This window comes from Dendrobium catenatum, unplaced genomic scaffold, assembly GCF_001605985.2.
Source record: "Dendrobium catenatum unplaced genomic scaffold, ASM160598v2 fragScaff_scaffold_665, whole genome shotgun sequence".
Taxonomy (NCBI): Eukaryota; Viridiplantae; Streptophyta; class Magnoliopsida; order Asparagales; family Orchidaceae; genus Dendrobium; species Dendrobium catenatum.
This window is the reverse complement of record NW_021319127.1, coordinates 862,359-887,111: the sequence shown is the minus strand read 5'-3', so window position 1 is coordinate 887,111 and position 24,753 is coordinate 862,359. Positions and strand designations below refer to the sequence as shown.

Below are 24,753 nucleotides of genomic sequence, written 5' to 3'. Positions count from 1 at the left end.
TTTGATTCCCGCTGCTCTAGCCCGCCTTGCCCGCTGCCTTGCCCGCCTTGCCCGCTGCCCGCTGCCCTAGCCCGCCTTGGCGCCTTGCCAGCTGCCCGCGTCCGCTGCCCGCGTCCGCTTCGGCCTGCGGCGCTGTCTCGAGCGATCGAGCGGTGGAGGCGTCGAGCCCGCCTGCGGAGTGCGGCCTGCCCAAGTCGCGACTCGCGACTGCCTCGAGCGGTCGAGGCGTCGTCGCGTCGAGCCGCCTGCGGCCTGCCCAGGCCAGCGCGTCCAGCGGTTCTGGCGTTCTGCGACACAGCGAGTCAGCGAGTAGCGACAGTTTCGCGTCCGCGACAGTCCAGCTTCCGGCGTCCGCGCGGCTGTTCCGTGTCCGGCGTCAGGCTTACGCGGGTCGGGTCGGGTTGACCCGAACCCGAAGCGGGTCGGGTTCGGGTCCATAAAATCGACCCGTTTGAAAAAACTGGTCGGGTCGACCCGAACCCGAATAGTACCGGGTCAATTTCGGGTTGACCCGAACCCGACCCGTAACCCGAAATTGACAGGTCTAATCCTGATGAGCCCATTGCATGTATGGTTTAGTGGAAATGCTACAAAAATAATAGGATGTATATATGTATGTATATATATGTATGTATGTATGTATATATATATGTATGTGTTTGTATATATGTATGTATATATATGTATTTATGTATGTATGTATGTATAGAAATAATTACTAATTAACTAATACATTAATTGTTATCTAAAGCTTTTACAGAAAATTTAAATAATTATACAAGTAATTAACTTAGAAAATCAAGGCACTAAGCTACAAATAATTCTATATGCCACAAAGCTCAAGATTGAGAGTTAAATTTAATGAAAATTAAATGAATATTTATAAAAATCTATACTTATATTTATTTTGAATGCTTTGGGTATTATAACTACCTCCATAATATTAATCTTTAATGTATAAATCGGGTTAAGAACGGGTCAAAATCGGGTTGTTGGGTTGACCCGAACACGACCTGAAACTCAAAATGGGTGAAATATTCGAACCCTAACCCGACCCGTTAATTAACCGGGTTGACTCGAACTCGAAATTTTCAGGTCTAGGTCGGGTTTTTGAGTCATGTCCAATATTGACACCCCTACGAAGAATATTGTGCTTTTGCTTCCAATCTTCGACGGATGTAATAGAGATCATTTTTCTTTCAGTTTTCACTATGATGTGCTGATAATGCTCCGAGGGATTATACAAAGCTATCATGTACAAGATGATAGGCTTTTTTGAAATTGGAATAGTGAGAATGAGCAGACTTAATAGATATTTCTTGATACTATCTGTAAAACCCGAAATCAACATTAATAGGTCGTCACACGCTTTTCAAAGCGCTACGAAGAGACTTAAGTGAGATTTTCAATATTAACGAATTTCAATGGAAATAATTTCAGAAAATCCTACGCAAAATTCTTATCGTTTTGGTATATATAAATATACCTAATTTTGCCTATATTAGGAATTAAAATTAATCCAAGTCTTTAAATGCCAACTTTGCCCCTAGGATTTTCTTAAACCAAAATTACTTAAGGGCATAATGGACATTTGCAAAACTCCTCTTCTCCCTATTATGAGCCAACCGAACCCTCATCCCTCCCCATTCGCGTGAAATTACCGAAAACGAGAGAGAGGGAGCGGACGGTCCGGTGGTCAGGCAAGGGGCGACGTGCGTTCCGGCGACGATATTCCAGCGAGAAAAATAGTCCAAATCGAAGAGGACGACGAAAGGAGTCTTCAGGTATGTTTAGTTTGAAATGAATCCCTCTCGATCTCTAGATTTTTGGAAAAGAAAATATTAGGGTTTTGTAAGATTTTGGTTTTCTTTCATAATTTCTTTACGAAAACTTTAAGGAAGGATTAGACGAATGTTTTAGAAATGAAAACAAAGAGATTAGAGGAATTTTTTGAGAAATAAAAATTAGGGCTTTTTGTTAAAAACCTAATTTCTACAAAATGTTTTTAGAAAAGTTATTTCCAAAGACATTAGAAATGTTTTGAAAGCATGAAATTGGATTTTTGATAAAAATTTGCTTTTCGATAATTTCCTAAATTATTTAATCCGAAAATTAATTAGGTAATTATTAAATTTTATTTAGGAATAATTCTAGAATAAAGATTTGAGCAAAATTTAAGATTTAGGAATTTCTAAAATTTAGATTTAAATAATTCCGAAAATAGAAAGTAATGTTAATTATTGGATATAATCATGAGGTAAACTTAGTTAAATTGTAACTGTCTTTTAGATGTGGATTAAGGTGAAGGCAAGTGGTTGATGGCGTCGTACAACGTTGTGGTATTTATTCATTGCTTGCAAGGTAGGTGATTTGCATTTTAATTGAATTTATGAAAATTTTTAATTAAATATTTTCACACTTTTAAAATATTACAAATTTATGTTCCTGAATTCTTTTTTATTCCTGTTAGCTTTTCAATCTTTGCTTAATTCATGTTATATTATTTAAACTGTTCAAATTAAGTATATGCTTTAAGAAATAAGAAATGCAAGTTTTTATTTACCCGAAAAAAATATTGAAGATCACATGAGGCATTCAATAGTTTCAAATTTCTTGATGAAAATAAATATTATATTAAAGTGATGGCTGCTCGACGACCTTACACGTATCGTCGTAGGGGACCTCAGGAAGAAATGTTCCTTTTTATGATTTTAATTTGAGTCTTTGTGTTTGTTTCTGTGTAGTTTGTGAGTTTAAGTTTGAGTTTGGAGTTTATGTAATTGGGATTTAAAAGTTTTAGTAGTTTTGTGTGATGAACAATATGAAACTCTCTTTTATTTGATGTTGTTTAGTGGCTTTTTCATTTAATGTGGGATGATGTTTAATTTATGTTATTATAAAAGATAATGAAATTGTTTATGTTTATTTATGCTCTTCCGCCCGACCGACTGTTCCCGCTCCGTTTTTATCGGGCTAGCCAGGCCGGGTCGTGACACTATCAAAAGTCTCTTGATATTCGTCATTCCGTTTGAAATGAACGTCCTTCTTCATTAACTTAGCAAATAGTTGACTTCTGCTCGGCAAATTTGATATCAAATGCTAAATGGATGTTAGTTGCATTTTCCAAAGAGTGGAGCTAGCAAAGGGTTTTAAGGAGTGACATTTTGATTATTGTCTTTATTTTGTTGGGGTCAATTTCAATTCCTTTGTGGCAGAAAATGTATCTAAAAAATTTTCTTTTGGAAACATTAAAATTACGTTTGAGAGGGTTTAACTTGAGGTCAAATTTTCTAATCATCTCAAATACAACCATAAGATCATCAAAGTGATTTTTTTAATTTCTACTCTTGACATAACACTCAATCATTTGTTGGATTAGGTCATCAAAGATGTGCATCATAGCCCTTAAGCATATAGCTTCAACATTCTTTAAATCGAATGACATAACTATATAGTAGAATATGTCGATAAACACCCTAAATGATATATCTTTTTAATGAAATAAAATAAAATACAAAGTGACAAAATAGATGTGAATTGAACATCCACGCAATTCCTTGTACCTAATGCACTTGATATACATGTAGTCACCTCACATGCGGACAAATTTATGTTTTGCTTTCGTGTGATACTCCATGTAAGGTGCCAATTTTGAATAATTTCAACATTTTGTATGTGTTGGTAGAGTCCATTTCATGAATGGTCAATATTTGAGCTAATTCTCATTATGTTGTATCTGTAGTTCGTCATTTTTGACCGCATTCACTCGAATTTATCGTGAGAGGTCCTTATTGGGTAAATTCGATGTCCTGAATGAAGGAAGAAAGTCGGTTTTGTGAAAGGATGAAGATCGACAATTTTGGTTAATGTCACCTCGTACACTATCATATTTGTGTTGGTTCTATTGAGTTGCACACGAGTGATTTTTCTTTGGTAAATTTGATACCTTGCAAGTATTGGTGCAGTTTGTTTAATTAGTGGTCAATTTTTTTGAGTGATTTTGACCACAATTGCAATGCCTCAAAGCTTGTTTTGCATGAAGTCACGTTGATTGGTCATCCTTTTCGTTGTACTTGTTTGATTGTGGAACGCATATAGAGGTCAATAAGTGGTGTATTTGAACAATGAAAGACTCAAATAAGGTCGGCAACAGTTGTTCAATCCTCCCTCCATGGCTTCCTTGCTTGTGCAAGTCGTAGGGGTCCTGGTGAGGCCTTCTTCAGCGTGCTCCACACGTAACATCCCTGATTCTTTGTTGTAAGACCTACCAAAGCCTGCTCCAACAAGCTCCATACGCGACTTCTTTGCATATCTTTTTTGGGGATTCAGGGATTTAAGCCGTTGCGGATGAGGAGATAGTTTGAGGGATTGGAATGAGGTTTTGTGGGCATGAGTGCTAGATGAATAGGAGAGAGAGAGTGTGCTAGAAGTGGGAAGGGACAAAAAAAAATGGAAGGGGGGTCATCTGTAGGTTCAGTGCTGAACAAGATAATAATAAAAATAGTAAGAATAATAATTATTACTGTTATAATATATATATATATATATAAACTTTCGTTGCTTAAATATATCAAAGTTGCATAATTGCCTCGTGCGTCTTCCTGAATTGCCCTCGTGCAGTAACCCATGCAATATGAGTGTCTATTTAAGCTATTTTTGTTGTCTTGTATACACCGACACAATCCATTTCACAAACGGGTGCTATTTGTGTATTTTAATTTTGTGACGATTCATTTTGATCAATGTTCGCATAATATCGTATTTGTGGCTTTTCATTTTCGCCGAATTTTGTTGGATCGATCTCATAGTTCTTATTGCGATCAACAACTTCATGTTGTATATGTTTACTTTTTTGTATTTTCCTTTGTACTTGGGGATAATTCTATTTAATTTCCCTAATTGTACTACTTTTTATTTTTTAATATTGCTCTAAAAAAAGAATGGAAAACAAGCAAACAACACCTTGTGTTATAAGTAGCTCGTTGGAAACTATTTCATGTTACAGATAATGAATTTTCCAGCAATATTTCTTTCTTTTTTAACTTTTGTCATGGTTAGAAAATATGATTGCATAAATTGTCCTCATTTTGTACAAGAAATCTAGAAATTTAATGTTTCAATTCAGCTTCAACTTTGCTGATCTTATTCCTTGGTTACATTCAGCTTGCAGAGTTTCAGATTGGTCTTGGTATGCTAGCGGCAGTTTCGGGTCATTTATTGTCTCCACAGGTTTGTTACTGACATGTAATGATTTATGACATTAATGTCTTAACCTTGTAAACAACCTTTTATTGCACTTTTTGAGAAAACTGGGTGATTTTCGTGGTGCCTGTCATAAGTGAATGTATTCCATAGGAATTTCTATATAGAAATGCATGACTAACAGTCCTTGTCCTGTCAGCTTGACTAATATTGTGTCAGGTTGATGAAATATGTATACACATCTAGGAGGTCCATAATCTTAACTAGTTCTTGATTTGTTTAGATAACTTTGGCTTAACGAGAGGGAACACTTCTTGTAATTTCTGTGTTTTACATTCTCTAAACATGAGCAGTATCTTTTGGAATGCCCTTCATTACACAGTTAGTAGGTAATTCTCAGCAATTCCAAATCATCTGCAGGCCTTTTCTTTCAGAAGTTTCACAGAATGGCAAACGAGTCCTTTCCTTTTTTATGCTAAAATTTTGCTGCATAATGGTTTCTCAACTCAAGAATATAGTGTTGTAGAAACATTGTTTGGCCTTCTTGGTTGGACACCGAAAACTGAATGGGCACTAGGGCTAGTTTTTCATTAGCGTACTGCATTACTTGGCACTTGGGCTAGTTTTTCACTAGCGTAATGCATACCTCTATTATGATTTATGAACCATGTCTACGGATGCATTCTTGCATTATGATTATTTATACAATCAATGATCAACAATATGATTCATCTGAAACATGCCATATAAATATCAGGTGAGCTCAATGATTCTCTATTGGAGATGTGCAACAAAAAATATATGAGGCATGCTAGTTATAAGATTATCTATTTCTACCTTAAAGCTATATGTTCATAAAACGACTAATAAAGTTTATATAGTAACAACAACAATTAATATCTATTATATTATGTGTGCAAACATCGATACAATTTAGATCCTACCACAATTATCAACGATTGTACCCTAACTAGAAAAAGTTCATTCACCCCTAAATAAGAAAAGCTACCTACATCATGAAATAGCACTTAACAAGAAAAAGTTCATTCACCCCTTTATAAAGAAAAGCTACCTACATCAAGAAATAGCACTCAAATCCAACACACAATTGAAATTCAAAGGAATAACACCAAATAGTGAAACTAAAACTGAAAGTCAATCACATGCATACACATGAATTAAATATATTAATTAAAAAGTAATCTAAGCTAACATAACATAAACTAACTTATGTCATTTATTTAGTTTTTCAACCTAACTTAATTTTCTAACAATGGACTAGTACACTATATTAATAAGCCCTAAAAAAATTTCATTTGCAATATGAATATGAAATTTGAAATGATTCGTAAGCATCACAGTAACAACACCTAAATACTTATTAAAATATTTTTTTTTATTAAACTCATACTTAAATTGCATGATTTATCAATTATAAGCTTTCATATTAATAATTTTCATTACTATCATACCTAATAACCTACATATTAAGATTTTGTTTGTGCATAAGGAAGCTAATATTACGTGGGAAAAATAGCTAGTGATATTAAGAATGTTGTAAAAAATATGCTTCGAGTATCAAAGGGAAGAGCTTGTAATAGTAAAAATAGTTTGTGGTGGAATTAAAATGTGCAAGAAAAAGATAAAAAATAAGAAGATTAGATATAAAAATGGGGTTAGATGTAAAAATTTAATATTTGAGAAATATATAAAAAGCCCGTATGGAGTCTATGAAAGTAATATACAATGCAAATATTTTAGCTTTTAATAATTCATATAATAGATTATATACTAAGGATGACTAAATATATGTATAAGTTAGCCAAACAAAGAGATAGGAGTCTTAAAGATTTAGTTCAAGTGAAGTATATTTATGATGAAGATAAAAAATTGCTTTTATTAGAAGAGGATATTCAACAAAGTTGGATGAGATATTTTGTTGAACTTTTCAATGAAGATTGTGAGAATGCAATTGACTTTAGTGCCTTTAGTACCCTAAATGAAATAAAGATTTTTTTTTATTGGTGTATTAGTTAAATAGAAGTTAGAGATGCCTTAAAGAAAATGAGGTGTATAAATGCTTAGGAGATGAAGGAATTTTTTGGCTAACTAAGCTTTTTAATATTATTTTGAAGACTAAAATGTGTTGAAGAGAGTTGCTACTTAGCTTTGCATGTTTTACATTCTTGCAACTTATATGTTTTAATGATACCAAATATTATTGTTTTGATTATTATATTCTCCTAACACATTTTTTTGGAAGAATTATTTTTTCTCTTGTATGTACTAATATTTCAAGAAAATCATACTCCAGATTGTTGAAGACTTCAAATCAAGTTCAGCTCAAAATATTTTGTAAATTAAAGTCGTATTTTTTCTTTTTATTGAGTCTGAGAGAGTGTGATTGTAATTCAGTAACTTAGCACACACACATCGGGGGAGAGCTTTAAAATTCACAATTTTTGAAACTGATCGTACAGTACGAACCATTTTCGTACGGGACGATCTGGTAAGTTTTACTCCTAAAAAGAGCAATGAAACGAACGGGGAGAGGGCAAATTATTTCTAAGTACTATTCATCCAGACGATATTTACCTTCGTCCCAGAACGATGCTCTCTAGATGCATTCGTTTGCACGATATTTAACGTACGTCTTAGGACGATGCTCTCTGGATGCCTTCGTCCAGACGATAATTACCGTCGTCCCAGGACGATGCTCTTTGGACGCGTTCGTTCAAATGATATTTAACCTACGTCCCAAGACGATGCTCTCTGGATGCGTTCGTCCAGATGAAAATTATGGTTCGTCCCAGAACGATGGGCTCTGGAATGGTCAAAATGAACTATTCGTCTAGACGATTAATATGGTTCGTCCTAGGACGATCTTCTCTGTTCTGGAAACTTAAGAGTCGTTCTATTTTTTGTAACAACGAACTATGTAAATAACTGTTCGTACCGGACGAACATTATTCGTACGGGACGACGATCGGGTACGAAGGGAAATCATACCAGTTCACATTTAGTTCGTACACAACAGTAGTTACACCGTTCATCCGTACGAACTAAGATCGTACAGGATGATCAATAACGCACATATTTGAGTAATTACAGTTTGGACGGTTTTTCGTGTCTTTCATATAAAAGGTCCACTTAAGACTGTCTTGAAATCTTTTTGTTTACTGGTCTTCATGCAAACTAAAGGGAGCTTAAAGGAGAGAGTGTGAGAGAGTGTTTGAAGGAGAGTTCTTACTACTGGAGTGTGAAGGGTTCACGTGGTATTCAAAGGTAAGGATCTCTATTTGTGAATTGTGATTACTTCACACTCTTCTCTTGTCCTTCTAGATTTCTCGTGAGAAGATCTTTCAAGGAGATCCGGTTATCTGCTGACACTCGAGGAGTGTGAACAGCCAAAGGTTCTTTGCCTACACTTGGAGAAGTGTGAAAGGACGAAGGTTCTCTACCTACACTTGGAGAGTGTGAACAGCTGACGGTTCTCTGCCTACACTTGGAGGGTGTAAAAGGACGACGGTTCTCTGTCGCACCGGGTAGTGGTGGAAGAGAGTTTTTGTGAAGGCTTCTCCGTCTTGCTGTGGGGGCAAAAGGAGAGACACTTGTGGTAATAGTGCAATACCTGAAATGGGATACTTTAGGGAGTGGATGTAGGTCGTGTTTGACCGAACCACTATAAATCTTGCGTCTTTTGTTTTCTGTTGCATATTTACTTTACTGTTTTTGTTTATCTGTGGTTGAAAAATTATTTTCAAAATTTCACTAAAAGTTTTTATCGGTTTAAAATAAGAGGAAATTTTTAAATTACTAATTTACCCCATCTTAGTTAGCTGTTGGGACATAAGCTTAGGTCTAACAACCTAATTCATATTCAACAAGTTTCAACAAAATGATGTCATATGAGTTGAGAATGAGCATGTTTTTTCATATTTTTAAGAATAACGGTGATGCACAAGATTATGTGAATTATAGAGGAATTAAATTAACGTGTCATACTTTAAAACTATGGGAGAGAGTAATGGATGGAGCATAGTTTGCGGCGTGATACTAATGTTTCACAAAATCAATTTGAATTCATGCCAACTAGGTTTGGGAAGTTGGATGGAGAAATATAGAGAGGATAAGGAGGATTTACATATGATATTTATTGATTTAGAGAAAACATATGATAAAGTTCCAAGATAAGTGCTATGGAGAGTTCTAGAAAAGAAAAGGGTAATAATGTTTATATTCAAGTCATTAAGGATATTTATGCAGGAGCTGTTATTTGTGTTTAGACGAAAGGTGGTTTGGCCAAGTATTTTCCTATTTCAGTTGGATTACATCAAAGATCAATTTTAAGCCCATAAATTTGTTGCTTTAGTCATGGATGTTCTAATGACTAGAGTACACGTATTACATATCTTGGGTCTATTGTTTAGAGTGATGGTAAAATATATGGGGATATTATTAGTGGAATTCAAGTTGGATGGTTGAAGTGGAGGAATGTATCGGGCTTATTGTGTGATTGAAAAGTCCCTTCAAACTTAAGGAAAAAACTCTATAAGATGGTGGTGAGACCTGCATTGTTTTATGGTGCAGAATGTTAGCTATTAACAGAGAACCATAATATTAAGTTAAGTGTTGCAGAGATGATGATGCTTAGGTGGATGAGTGGCTTTACTCTTAGAGAGAGGATACGAAATGAGCATATACGTCAAAAGGTTGGAGTAGCCTTCAGTGGAAGATAAGCTTAAAGATACTCGCCTTAGATTGTTTGGTCACATAAAATGACGGCCTTCTGATGACCCGGTTTGGAAAATAGATGTATTACATTTGACTTATGTTAAGAAAGGTAAAACTAAACCTAAAAAAACTTGGTTAAAAATATTAGAAATGACCTTTCTTTATTTGATTTAAATGAGAATTTGACTCTTAATAGGACACAATGGAGGAAAATAATTCATGTAGCCGAGCCCACATAACAGGAAAGAAAAATTTAAGTAATTAGGTGCCCACAGGTAAAGACAAATTTTCAATCAAATGCCTGATTATCAAGTTCAGGAGATAGGAAAGTTGGACCATTGGATGATGACAAGGAAAACATGATAAAGATGAATTTCACATTTTGACCTTGTTGCAGCAACTGCGGGTACTTCAGCAACCATGGGTGTTATAACAATCCACACATAGATGGAAAAAATCACATAGGAGATTCATATTGCAATAAACTTTACTAATCCTCTTTTTATAAACTCTCATGATAATGCTACAAGGATTGAGCTGGATTACTCTTATTCTGGAAAAAAAATAATTTTAATTCCACTAGCCCCGCACATCCAATTTCAGATATTTGTTTGCAATTTATATTATTTAGTTTTTTTTTTTAATTCTTGAATTAAGGATTGCTAAGGATATGCTTGGTGTTTTTATGCGGCCTATAAACTATGTTAATGAGAGATTTAGAAGAAGTGATGGCCAATCCTATGACTGATTAGATGGCCACTGTGAAGGAACAATTGAACACAATGATGTCTGCCTTTGACGCTCTAGTTGTTAAGGTGACACGATGAATATCTGCTCCACCACCACCTATCCAAATGAAAGAAGAGTTTTATAATAGATGACAACAACTTGTTGAACAAAATCCATCAGAAATTGGAGAAAAGTTTAGAAGAATATTGATACAATAGAAGATCTTAGCTTTAAAGTAGAAGCAAAGCTGAAATGATGTTGCCATGAAAAAACAGTTAGCTTTGAAGTAATAGGCAATTTGTCTGAGTTTCTTGAATCATATTTCATGATTCATGGTTATCTAGATAAAAATAAAATTGCATTTGCTCCTTTGAAGTTGTCCTCACATACTTTAGTATGGTTGAATTCCAAATTTAAAATTTCTAATTTGTCAAACTTCAGTTAAGCTTTTAAATGATGTCCGTTGAAGTTGTCCTCACATACTTTAGTATGGTTGAATTCATAATTTAAAATTTTTAATATGTCAAACTTCAATGTGCATTAAGCTTTTAAATGATTATTAAACCCATAATTCTATCCCATTTGATAGGAAGAAGATATGTGGATTTGATGATTGAATTTGAAGCAAGATAACAATCAAAATGTATCTGCAACTGCTTCATAAGTTTCATTGAATATAAAATTTATATTCATGAAATATGTAGCAGGGTCAAATCCTAGGTTATATAAAATTTATATTCATAACTTTCATTGAATATAAAATTTATATTCATCAAATCCTGGGTTATTTCCCCTTCTTTGTTTGTCAAAACGCAAAATCACACACACAACTCTCCTTGGTTTATTGGTTGAGAGCTTAGGCTTCCAACTAAGAGGTCCAAGGTTCGAGTCCATGTGTATGTGTTGTGTGTGTGAGTTTGCCTTAAATGGCCTAAATGTCCAAAAAAAAACGCAAAATCAACCAACAAATGTCACTTCTCCCTTCATGTATAGTAATTTGAAGCTCCTCCTAAATTCTACTTACTATTACATGGGGTTATTGAACTTAGAACCAAACTCTAAGTTCTTTCTTTCAATTTGTTTGAACCTAAGGTTAACAATTGAACATCCCGCTTAGACTTAGGATCTATGTCCTAGTCTTCCTTTTATGTTCACCTAATTTAAACTAGGTGAATGATCATCTCTTTGAATACCAAATATTCAAAGAACATTCATGAACTTTTGTAACTCTCAAGTTACATATCACTTCAACCCCAAAGTTGTAGGAGTTTATCAAATTATTTATTCGTTGGAACACAAAACCAATGAATGATCTCTTAGTCTTATGATTCAAATCCTAATTCCCCTTTTCCTACAACTTAAAACTATAGGCGAATATTTAATCCTCCTCTTGCTTTGTATCATGGATTTTCTTAAAATCCTAAGTACATCATGTTGTAAAGCACCCGAGCTTGAGATCAAACCTTGAGCTCTTCCCTTTCATTTGCTTAGGTACATATTAGGCAAGTGAACATCTCTTTTAAGCACCAAATGTTCAAAGGATTTTTGTGATTTGCAATCTGATGTAAAACGTTAATGCCTTTTACTTGCCTAGGTGGCAAGATTAATTAAATCCCAAATCAATTTGGGGAGAGAGAATGGAAATCTGAAATTAAATATCAGATTAAGTGGAATTGGCGGGATGAATTTGAATTTAAATTCAAATTTAATGGGGAGAATTAAATTGGATGAGAGGGAATTGTAGGAGGTAATTAGGGAGGCTTAATGAGGGGGGCTATTAATGAGATAGGAGAGAGATTATGCCTTGTCGGCAGCCATGGGTTGCCTCGTCCAAGGGGACCTTGTAGACCTGGGATGGATATTTGCCTAAGGGGATAAATTTGAATCCACCTTAGCTGACAGAGGGCTTAATGCCCTATCAATCATATCCTATTGATTCATATCTCAATGATTTGATGCCAATAAGAAACGTAACGACGATGGCCATAACCGGTATTTCGTGGTGCCATTTGGCGGCAAAACCACTCGGTTCAGAGGGCCCCGGGTCATAACCGTTTATCCTGCGGTGCCATTTGGCTGTTCGCCGCCGGTTAGAGGACACATACCACGTCTTTATTGGCAGGAGATTGGTTGAGAATGGATCCTAGTGATATTTTCGACTAGGCATTTGGCTCTTTGTGAGCTGAAGTTATATTTGAATTTGTCCACCTCGACAAACTTTTGCGGATGGTGGATGGATTTTGCCTTAAGTATTAAATGATTTGTTTCAAATTTAAATATCTTAGAGCTTGATGTTTTTTTTGAATTTTTGTAGAATTTGGATTTTGTAGAAATCTTAAGACATTTTGAAATATATGAGAGATTAACCCGTCCCGTTGAGATTCGCATTCAACACGGCCATCATCGGGGTGTATGGGGTCATTTTCATTTGTAGTTTGAATCTTGTCAACTCTATCTGGATGTCGATAGAGGATCGAGTTCCGTAGGCTTTTGTCTCTGAGAGTAAATTCTATTGATTATAGGCCTTGAAGGCCTAATATGAGTGTATTAAAATAAATACACCGGTCCCCACAACCGTATATTTATTTGATGGTCCAAACCCTCTCGACTTCTATTGATCTGTATAGAAGGATCGGATTCGGACTTGATTTCACTTTTTGACCCGCGCAGCATCCCTAGGCGTCACGTGTGTACCAATAACACGCTCGCCAGGGCCCATGCGGGTCGAGATCGTATTTTCCCCTTTAGTGTACCTATGTGTATACAAACTATGGTGTAGGTGCAGGTGGATTTTGAGATATGTTAGTTGTGCATGTAATTGTCATTATAATGCACACAACTTTTCACTTAAGAGCTTGTACACGCCTTCTGTCCGCTAGTACGAGTATTGCGGATCCGGTGGCGGTGAGTCGTAGGTTATAGACGCCTTCTGTCTGCTTGCATAAATGTTGCAGATCCGGTGGCGAGTTGTAGGTTGTAAACGCCTTCTGTCTGCTTGCATAAATGTTGCAGATCTGGTGGCGGGTTGCAGCAGCATATGGATTGAATTGTTTGCTGCTTTGCACAGGTAGACTGTCGTGCACTACTTGCATGATTTGCTCAGATAGATTGTAGTGCACTAACTAATCTCCTGTCTTGGATCTTAGGGGACAAACTTTCCAGTGGTGATGTGCCTACTTTAATTGGTGGTCGTACAACCCGTGACACATAAAAGTGCATTATTTTGTTTCTTTTTGAAGACATGATCACGGGCTGTACGAGCTGCCTAACTTTAACAGCTGGTGCACACACCACTTAGAGCGCCCGTGACTTGCAATACGATGGGCACATTTATTACAAGAGGTTCAATCAAAAAATTACCGGGGATGTGCGAGAATTCCTACGTGTTTACAATGAGCACAAAAGTATTTTGTAGGAAAGTTAAATTTTCTTTTTACTTTTACTTTTCTCCCCCTCTCTTAAGATAATTACTAAGCGTATTCACTTGTATTTAAACTCGTATTTACGTACGTATTTCACTTGCTAGTGAATACTGTAGGAATCTGATGTCAGAGCCTCGAAATGGCATCTTAGGATCCTAAGTGGATGGGGCCCGCAGGTGTACCTTCTCTGTTCTTTAGCGAAGGATCCTAGGCTGGTGGAGCCCGCGAATGATTCAAAATCAATGTTATAAATAGGAGGGGATTTCAACTTATTTATTTCCATCCTATTTCTATAAGGAGATTTTGGTGAGGGACTTAGGGGTGTACGAGTCAGGTGCTAGGAGGAAGAGGCTTGATTCCTACCTATTGGCGAACAACCAATTCCCTCGAAGACTCACTGTATGTCGCATTTCACATTGATTTATATTTCTCTTATATTTTTTTGTATTTGTTTTCCAGTATTGGGGGCCTAGGGTGTTGTGTATTTTATTTTTCTTTCTTGACTTAAAACCTTTAGGTGGATTATGATTTTCTTTGAATTTTTCTAAGTCACAGGTTTTGTTGAAAGTTTTGGCAGCACTCAGGTGTCGTCCCCGCGTAGGGGGCTGCCTCGGAGTGTGTAAGGCCTTCCCGCCTGCCAATAAAGGCAGTCACGGTAGGTGTCGGGTGACACCGCGACCGCAGTTCCAATCTCTGCTCACTAAAAAAAGCGGTCACGGGGTCTTTGAGCACAGGTTTAAAATATGACATTTTCCCCGCCTAAAAGCAATGACGGGTACTTAATTAAATAATTTTGCTACAAATAACAAATTTCCCCGCCTGCTAAGAAAAGCAGTCAGTACTTATATTTTCATGCATACGAATTTCCCCGCTCGCTCAGTGCGTCACGGGTACTTAAGTTTTTCCTCGCCCGCTAAGAAAAGCGGTCACGAGTACTTATTTCATGTATAGAAATGTAAATACTAATTTTTACCTTGTGTATGCAGCAATCGAGGCGGCAACGGCGGATGATGGCGACGTAGAAACCTGCGATGCATAATTAAAAAAAAATTTACTTGTGCAATTTAATTAATCATATTTTTATTTGAAAAAGAAACTAGAGAGAGAAAGAAAAGGAAGAGAGCTCTCTTTCTAGAGAGAGAAAGAGAGGGAAAGAGAGGGAAAGCAAGGATTTTATGGGTTTTTCTTGTGGAGTGGGTTTAGAGTGTGTAGGAGATTAGGAAAGTGGAGTTAGAGAGAGAAAATCTCTCTTTCTCTTATTTTTGGAGAGAGAAAAAGAGAAGGAAACTCTCTTTCTAGAGAGAGAAAGAGAGGGGAAAGATGGAATTTGAAGGGAATTTGCGTAGAGAGGGCTTAGGAGGTGCAAGGAAGTGAGAGGAGAGATTTAGAGAGAGAAAATCCCTCTCTTCTCAATTTTGGAGAGAGAAAGAGAGAGTGTGTAATTTTTTTCTCTCTCTAGGGAAGGAATTTGGAGGTATGGTGGAGAGGGAAGATGCTTGGGGTGGAGATGGAGCTATTCATGAAGAGATTTCACTCTCATTCTAGAGAGAGAAAATTTTCTCTCTCTAGGTTAGAGAGAAAGTGATGAATGAAAATTTTTTTTGTTGGAATGGTGTAGGAGGTGTGGGGAAGTATTTTTTGTAAAGGGATGTGGGTGATTTGATGAGTGGATGTGGAGATAAAAAAGAAAATATAATTAGGGTTTTTGTAGGTTTTGAGAAAAAGGGTTGGAGGAGGAAGAAGAAAATGAAGGAGAGGAAGGAGAAGGGAGTGGAGGAAGAAAATTAAAGAAAATGGTGGGAAACTTGGATGTAAGATGAGGGAAAATGAAAAATGGAGAAGAAAAAGAAGAGGGAAGGAAGAAGAAGAAGAGTGAATAATGGAGGAAGAAGAAGAAGAAGAAGAAGAGAAAGGAGAGATTTTACCTTGCTTGGAGAGCTTGGAGGGAGGCCGGCCTTGGAGTCGCAAGAGAGGTCGTGAGAGGGGCGGCTTTTGACGTGAGAATGGCGTGAGAGGGAGTGAGGGATCGGTTAGGGAGAATGTGAGGGAGCTATGAGGGTTTAAGTGGGTTATTTAGGGTATTTTAGGGATTTTTTAAATAAAAAATCCTTTTTTTTTAAAAGCTCTATTTCTCTCTTTTTCTAATTTTTTTTAATTATATTGCACAAAAATAAAATTAAATTTTTAATATTGCACCGAGTTGGTCGTCGCGTCGTCGCTCGCACAAGTTGTCGTCTCGATTCGCGCGCCCAAAATTTAATTTTTCGCCGACCCCCACCAATATGGGTGTCAATCTTAGCTGTTTCCGTTGCTCCGGACGCATCGGCGCTGTCCGTTTCGCAAACAGAGGTCATCTCGACGATTTTGGGTTTTCGGTCGACACGCGTCGAGTGAGTTTTTGCGCGATTTCGAGCTCTTTTGCTTTTCAAACTCATCTCGCGCGGTCGACTCGACCCGACACTAGTATTAGGGTCAACACTCAAATATCTCCCACCCGGATTTCCACACAAATAACTTAGGGGAACTCTAGAACTCACAAAGAAATCTACAAGGGCCACTTCCTCAAGAACTCACAAAGAGATCTTGGGAATCTCGAAACTCACAAAGAGATCCTTCCACTTCCTCAAGAACTCACAAAGAGATATTGGGAATCTCGGAACTCACAAAGAGATCATTCTCCGCTCATGAACTCACTAAGAGATCAAACAAGTAGAATAAAATTTTATTAACAATTCCTCCTCCCATTACACAAGAAAGGGCCTCTCTATATAGGCCTAAGAAATTAAAACAAGACACATATGCCCCTAAGGCTTACATAGGACGACCCTCTTAAGTGAGGGTAAAAACGAAAAATTTATAATAAAAATTAAAAATTACAAATAAAATATAAGATAACGTGGGACGATGACAGCCGTTGATCTTCAGCTCCTCGGATAGCCATTGACGGTTGGATGCCCGCATCACAACCTCTAAGTTGCATTTCACTCCCTCTTTCCTATAAGCCAAGATTGCAGAAGAGCATCCAAATTCGTCTTCATGCTCTCAAATCCAAATTAGGAGGATGAATCCCCTCTTTGGACACCAAGAATTTAAAGAAACTCCTCAAAATTGTAATATGTAAGTTGCATTTTTTAACACCTCTTTTTCTACGAGCCTAAATTGTAGGAAACCTTTAAATTCATTTCCATTTGCCTAGCTTCAAATTAGGCAAATGAATTTGTCTCTCTGAACATCAAATGCTTTAAGGAACATTCATAGATTTGCAACCCACAAGTTGCATGATCCTTTCCTCGTTTCTACAACTCAAAAGTTGTAGGAAATCCCATCATTCTCCTAAACCAAAATTAGGAGAGTGTCCACCCATCTCTTTGAACATCAAATGTTCAAAGAGGTTTCAGAAGCTTGCAACCCAAAGTTGCATCTTCTTTTGTACTTTCTACAACTCAAAAGTTGTATGAAACTCTCTTTCACTTAACCTATGTTGAGTGAATCAATCATTTTCCAAATCAAACTACTTGTTGAACCAAAAGCAACAAGTAGTTTCATCCTAAACATAGGATTCAAAGGTTATATTTCCAATCCATCCTTCCAACCCAAGTTGGAAGGGTGCAACCATCCCTTTGAACATCAAAATGTTCAAAGACATTCATGAATTTGCAACTCATAAGTTGCATATTGTTCCAACTCTCCTCCAACTCAAAAGCTGTAGGAAATTTCCTCAAAGAGAGTTTTTCAACATTTAGCCCAAAAACTAAATGTTGGATTCCTACTTTCTCTTCTTAGCTCTAAAAGCTAAGGAGAATTCTTCAACATGTAGCCCAAAAGCTATATGTTGGACGTCTTTCTTAGACCCAAAATCTAAGTAATCACTTTTATTCAACCCAAATTAAGTGATCTCTTCTATGACATTTAAAATGTTAAATTCATAAATGTCCCATTAGGAGTTATCCTTTTTGTTGAAGTTTATCATACTCTATTGGATGAATCTCACAAAGTTCTAAGTGCAACCCCTTAGGCATGTCTTACCCTATTAGATAGACACTTCTCTTATCCAAACACTAAGAGAATTTCAAAACACCTAAAAATCACTTAGGTTTCTTTTGATACAATGATCGATCATCTCCCCCAAAAGGTGGGATACTTATATCATTGTATCTTAGGATTCATAAGTAACAGACTTGCTCAAAAGCAAGCAGTGATTATTTTATGGGTTCTTCATAACCCTCATAAATATGAAACATTTAAAAATCAAATAAAATCTTTAAGTCACAAACAACTTAAAAGTGAAACCATCCTTAGATAAAGATCAAACATCTTCATTGCAAAATAAAACCAAACACCTTTAGTGTGACATGCCACAGAAGCCTTACACACTTAGATGCACAACCCCTTAGGCATGCTAGGATTAGAATTTTTCTTTTTCTGCGCATGTGTTTGATGTTGTGGAGTGATTGTCTTTTGAATTGTTTGTGTTGTGGGCACTTGCCCTTAAGTGGTAAGTGTAGAAATATATATGTTCTTCTTGTATGTGGCCATTTTAAAAAGGAGGCACTATAAATCATAAATATAAATTGCTTGTATAACAGGTGCTGCTTAAAACCCTCAAAGGATGTGGTCAATAGGGTAGAAGCAGGTGTTTGACACTCTAAGTGCTAAATAAAATTTTGGATGCGATGCTTTATTTTAGCTCTAAGTGCTAAATAAATTGCTTCTAATCCACTGCAGGTTTGAGTCTCTTTTTTTTTCAAACATGTATTTGATAAAATTGACATGTAATCAAACTTGTGGGGATTTAGAGCAGGGGTTTGGAGCAAAAGAGTGAAGTGGACTGGAAGGATGTACCTGCCAAAGGTGAAACCCAATGTCCATTCAAAAGTCAAGAGCCTGAAGAACCCCCCACAAGTAGAGTCCATCATTTGACTGGGTTGTATAATGGCAGACAACTCAGCTGCCAAATCTAGTTGTAATATATATATATAAATGTATATATATATATATATAAGCATGTTTTGATTGTTTACCTGATTGTGCAATAGAAATGCATGTTTTTCTTAGATTTTTTTCCTTGCTTTTGCTTGGGTGTGGACTAGACTTGTGATGCGGTAGGCTCTTAGGACAAAAATAAATTTTCTACCTCTTAATATGTAAACAATCTAAAAATGAAATTAGTCTCCATGATTTTCTAATAAAAGAATTGCATGGCTTCTTTTCAAGGAGCCAAATTTTTCAAATTTAAAAAAATCATGCATAGCCAAAAGAGTGTCTCATGTTGAAAAGCTCTCACTTAAGGACTAGATAATAAAAAGTCTGCATTTGTGAGTTTGTGTTCTGCATACGCTGCATACACAGACATCTTGGCCTCAAAGCCAAGCTATAAACCCTACTTTCTAAATAAAACAACCATTTACTCTTCATATGCATTGAGACTAGAAAATATGATTTTAAAAGCGTTTAGGTGAATTTAGCTGGTAGTCCTCTTCAGGAAGGTCAATAAATCCAGGAGTCGGGCTGACTATGCCTCATATGAGGTGTAGCTTATAAGTCCCTTTTGCATTCTGTTAGATTTATGTTCGAGATAGTACTCCTCAGTAGTCCTCACCTTAGTTTTAGGATCTGAGGCATTGGTTGATTCCAAATCACCCTATAAGCCCTCACCTTTCGGGCAATTCCTCCAACATATGTTATTGGAATGTAAGCCCTAACCTTCTAATCAAAGTGATCAACTTGAACAAAACTAGAGTTCAAAAATATAAAGCCCAATATAGGATAGTCCGAGCCCCTATGTGATTTCTCAGAATCAAGTGCTTTTACTTCACCCCATTTGGCTCTCATTTCAAAATCTGATTCTAAGTTGATATTTTTCTCCCTTGAAATTCGTAAAGGGCCAAAACCTTTAAGCAAGATTTTCATGGTTTTAAAAATTAAATTTTAACCAATATTTAAATGACTTAAAAAAAGTAAAACCACTAGCTTAATCAAAAGTTTTCTCAACCTCCAAAGCTTGGGATGTAATTAACCAGAGGGTCTTGCCCCTGTGGGACGTCTGTACCCCAGAAATAAATAAACTTCATTCGACCAAAACATCGAATGGGGGAATCTCTGTTAAAATTGTAAATTTTATTATTGAGTCCATAAGTAAATAATATCTTTACCCTTTGGGGTATTATATCATCATTCTTATGCCGTACTCGATCATAAAGTATGCAATCCGTTTGAGGATTACAAAAATTTTCCAACAATAAGATGTTTTAGTAATCACTTAATCTGAGAGCTATCCCGTCTTTTAGTTATTCATCATCAATCACATTGCTGAAGTGGAGCAAGGAGCAATGAACTCTCTGTGCCCATTATATCAGTTGTTGTTAGTCATGAAATAAGTTTACATTGCGCTTTTGGTCATTTGAGTGTCCGTGTATGTTTGGGGGCTGGTGGTTGGGTGGGTGGGCCCATGGGACTGTACTCATCACCATGAAAACTTCTGCAGTTTCTTTTAATGGTAAAATGTAATGAAAGGAAGTGCTTCATATTTTAAAGATTTATGATTGTTTTCTGATTTTGCATTAGTTTATTTTGTTTCCATTTGTGCTAATTAGAAAGGCTAAGAATTTTCCTTCTTTTGCAGGTATTTTCTGCAATACGTCATTCTATTCAACGTTCACCTTATTATCCAGAATCACATAATGTACATGGGCTAATCTGCGAAGCAAGGTCAGATTATCAATCTGCAATATCTGCTTATCGGTTGGCAAGGTCTGCTCTGAGGATTGCGTCACTCTCAAAAGACTCTGCTAAACATTGTTTAACTGATGTATCTGTTAATCTTGCCAGAGCACTTTGTCAGGTATTCATAATTTTAGCTGCATTTATAGGCGGAGATGTTAGTCGTGCTGTTTTTAATTTATCAACAGACAAATCTTTTTCTTTATGTTTTGTTGCTTGCATTGCATCAGCTATTTTACTTGTGCCTATTTGTGTTTTTGGCTTGTGTATGCATTTGTGTGCATGGAAACATTTTTCTAATGCTTCCATTTTGGGTTCTGTCAATGGGATAGAATTTTTTGCCCTCACTTGATGGAGAAATTATTATGTGCGGACACCGGACTTAGGGCTACGTTTGGGTGCTAATGAAAATATGACACATGGACTATTGTATTTCTTTGTATTATTGTATATTTAGCCATATATTGCTTTGTATTACTATATATTAGCTAGTGCACAATAATACACACCTAATACACACCATTGCATAGCAATACACAACAACATTATTATTGTGTATTGCTACGTATTATGTATGTATTGTTGTGTACTAGCTAATACACAACAATATACAATTAAATACACAGTAATACCTAGTAATACTTAGTCGACACGTCTTATTTTCATTAGAGTCCGGACGTAGCTTCTATGTCCGATAATAATTCTTCCATTTGATGGAGCATATCATCTTACATGTTAAATTTTTTAATTAAAGTTTAGTGTAGGCAGGACATATGCTTGATGCAGAACAGGAGTGTGAAGCCTTGAATAAAGATGGTATGTCCTATGAACCAATGAATTCTCCTATTACCACCTTCTACATTTAACTCTTCTTTATTTTGGGAGCTATAAAATATTTTTGTCATTATTTCATCTGTGTTATATAGCTGATCCGGAGAATTGTTACTGAAATATGGTCGAATTATTACTGACAAAAAGAAACACTACTTGACATAAGCTTCATCTTTCTATGAATCAATTCTATCTGATTTTGACTAACTTTATCCTTTTAATTGTCAAAGGAATGCTTAATTGCAAGGGCTTGCAAATATATGCTGTTGCATTGTGGAAACTTGGGAAGAATGATCAATCTCTCCATGTGGCAAGAAATTTGGCCAAGAATGTATCGACCATGGAGGAGTCTTCTTGTACTGCTGCTATTGGTTTGATATGCCAGTTGATATATCGTATTTCAGGCCTGGAATCTGCAATTTCAACCATTTTGAAATTGCCAAGGGAATACTTGAATGGAGCAAAAATGAGTTTGATTCTATCTACAATTAATGCTTTAGATCCAAATAATCGGTTACAGTTGCTTCTTCCAACTAGTCTGAGTTCTTTTGGTGCTTATGATTTGATTGTTGAAATGCATACCATAACAGCTACGAATAAAATGGTAATTTCTTACATTATGCTAAACCTTCATATTTTCCTTTTCCACGTTTCTTTTTTTAGCATTTGAATGGGTCTGCCTTTCTACCCAAAAATGCAGATCCAGAATGGCTCAGAGCAGTCTCTTGACATTCACAGTGGCATTAAGTACCTGAAAAAAGTTCTACGTCTGTATCCTGACAGCAAATTACTAAGGTGACTTTGAAGTTCGTACACTACATTACCCTATCCTTATATGTCTTTCTTGATAAAACAACCTCAAGTCTTCTGTTGGTTATACGTTTCTTTAAACCGCACAAATTTGGAGAAATTGGAAGTTTGCAGTGCATGCACATATTAAATCTTTTAATGCTGAAGCAATTATTTATGGAAAGGTTTCCATATTGGCGCCAAGGCCTACAATCACTTGAGGCTACAGGTTAGAGTGAGGGAAAGTGCTATGATTCTTCATTTGCTTTGATTCAACCGGCATATTGTTTTCATATGTTTTTTTTTTTTTTTGCATATCAGCATACAGTTTCTGAGAAGAAGAGTTTATGAGGCTAAAGGCTGGATATGTTTATCTTAGTCAAGGAATACTGCAGCGTGTTGTATTAGTTGTTTGGTGCGGATAAAGGAGGCGTACAATTGCATACAACATGACAAGTAGTAAAGCACACTCTTATTTTCCCAAAGGAAGTGGATTGTGGTTATCTTTATCTTAGATATTCTAATATTTTCAAACCATTTTTTTTTAAAAGTATTTTCAACGATTATCAGCTTACCACGGAGTAGCTAGTAAAGAAGTGAACGGGAAAGCTCAATGAAAGATGAGAAAGAAGTTTCATAAGGTTTGAACAATAATGTTGCCAACAAGAACAAAAAAATAAGAATTGAATGGAATACATTGATAATTAGGCAATTTCAAGCTTACTTGAATTTTCAAAAATCAGAGTGAGAAAAGACAGGCATTTATAGGATGCCCACAACTCTAGGCATTGTGAGAGAGAGTGAGTAGCAAAAGCTTAGTTTATTTATTTTTTAACTCTATTTCCCTCTAAGAAGAGATATTTATAGCATTACAAGACTCATACAAACCTATAAAATACCTATTAATTATCTACTACCTAATATTAACTTATAATTTACTCAATATATTTATTACCTAGCGCTACATTCTTACTCTCAAAATATAGGAAATGGAAGAAAAAACTGTGAAATTTCGAGATCTAAGTTGACTAGGGATTTGTTTGGGTGGACTTGTGCGGAGTGGGCAAATTTGGGTAGATTTAGTTGGAGGCGGGCAGATCATGTTAGAGGCAGATGGATCAATGGCTAGTGTGGCTAAATCATGTTTGTGTCGTGTGGGTAGATCTAGGGTTCAAAGTTTTGGTAGATGCGTATCTAGGATGTGATGTTGGATCTAATGATCATGAATGTAACTGTTGAGGCAAATATGACTCGTATTCTTAAAAGTTTAAACCATACTGAAATTTAAATTTTCAAAATTTCCCACGTAAGTTCATGAAATTAAAAGATAACTCATATTCTTACAAATTAAAATTATACTGTGTAAAAGTTAAAATTCTAAGTAAATATTTCTAAATTGATGCCTTCATCATGCTCCTTCTAACTGATCCAGTTATCTTCTTACTTTGTGATGTGGACATCGATTAGAGATTCAAGCATGTGTATCGCCGGAGACAGCACCGATCGACGGCTACGATTCAGAGCCTTTAATTTTTGATGTATTTTATGTTTTATTTAGTTAGCATTTTTATTTCCTAGTTTACCCCCATGGGGAGTGTTGTCTTATTGTAGCCCAAAGGGCATTTGAGTACTTTTATTTCCTTATGTTTGAAGACCTATTTATAGGGTTCTCATGCTTTGTAATAGACTAATGAATATGATGAATGAAAATTTGTTTTGATTATCTTGTCTTCTTCTTCTTCTTGTGGGGAGCTAGAGAGGAGAACGAGAGCCCAAGGTGAGGGCGAAAAGCAATACCCACCAGTCATTGGAAGAGTCCGTGGCTCGTGGTCTATCCCCGACATCCGATCCCCCCTTCCTTTTCCCCCAACCGCCGGCCTTAGCTTCCTCTTGGCCGCCGGCCACCCCACCACCACCATCCGTCCGTGAACCTTTCAACCATCGACCTCATCTCCCATTCCCCTCGAATTCAAATTTTGAAAATTCAAAAATTGAATTTCAAAATCTGCCAATTTTGGAATTTCCAAATTAGGAAAGTTTTGAAGACGCTTCATGACGAAATTCAAATTCAAATGGATTTCTTCATACTCCTTTCTAGATCTTGTGCGCTGATTTGGAAAGCTTTTCATTGTCCCCACATCAATTTCTCCCCCCTATAAGCCGCCGGCCACTCTTGGATGGAGCCCCATCAATGCCTCCCATTAATGCATTGATGACACATGAGTTTCAAATCAATTTCAAATATTTTTCCCTCCTAATTCCCATTAAACCTGAGAATAATTTCAGGTTTTTGAATAGAAACTCCTCTCCCTCCTCTATGGAAACC

General features: G+C 36.3%; 1 protein-coding gene and 1 long non-coding RNA gene across 2 annotated transcripts in view; both read left to right on the top strand.

Moving 5' to 3' along the window:
* LOC110111294 (tetratricopeptide repeat protein SKI3) overlaps positions 1–24,753 on the top strand; it is a 108,658-nt gene that overhangs the window by 71,862 nt on the left and 12,043 nt on the right. The window contains exons 14-18 of the mRNA XM_020843091.2: positions 5,164–5,229; positions 20,710–20,928; positions 21,572–21,623; positions 21,869–22,242; positions 22,339–22,433. Of these exons, the coding sequence (XP_020698750.1) occupies positions 5,164–5,229; positions 20,710–20,928; positions 21,572–21,623; positions 21,869–22,242; positions 22,339–22,433 (806 nt within the window). The remainder of the gene's footprint in view (positions 1–5,163; positions 5,230–20,709; positions 20,929–21,571; positions 21,624–21,868; positions 22,243–22,338; positions 22,434–24,753) is intronic.
* LOC114579840 lies at positions 22,441–24,140 on the top strand. Its single transcript, XR_003701051.1, has 2 exons — positions 22,441–22,656; positions 22,749–24,140. It is a non-coding gene; the product is annotated as an uncharacterized LOC114579840 (long non-coding RNA).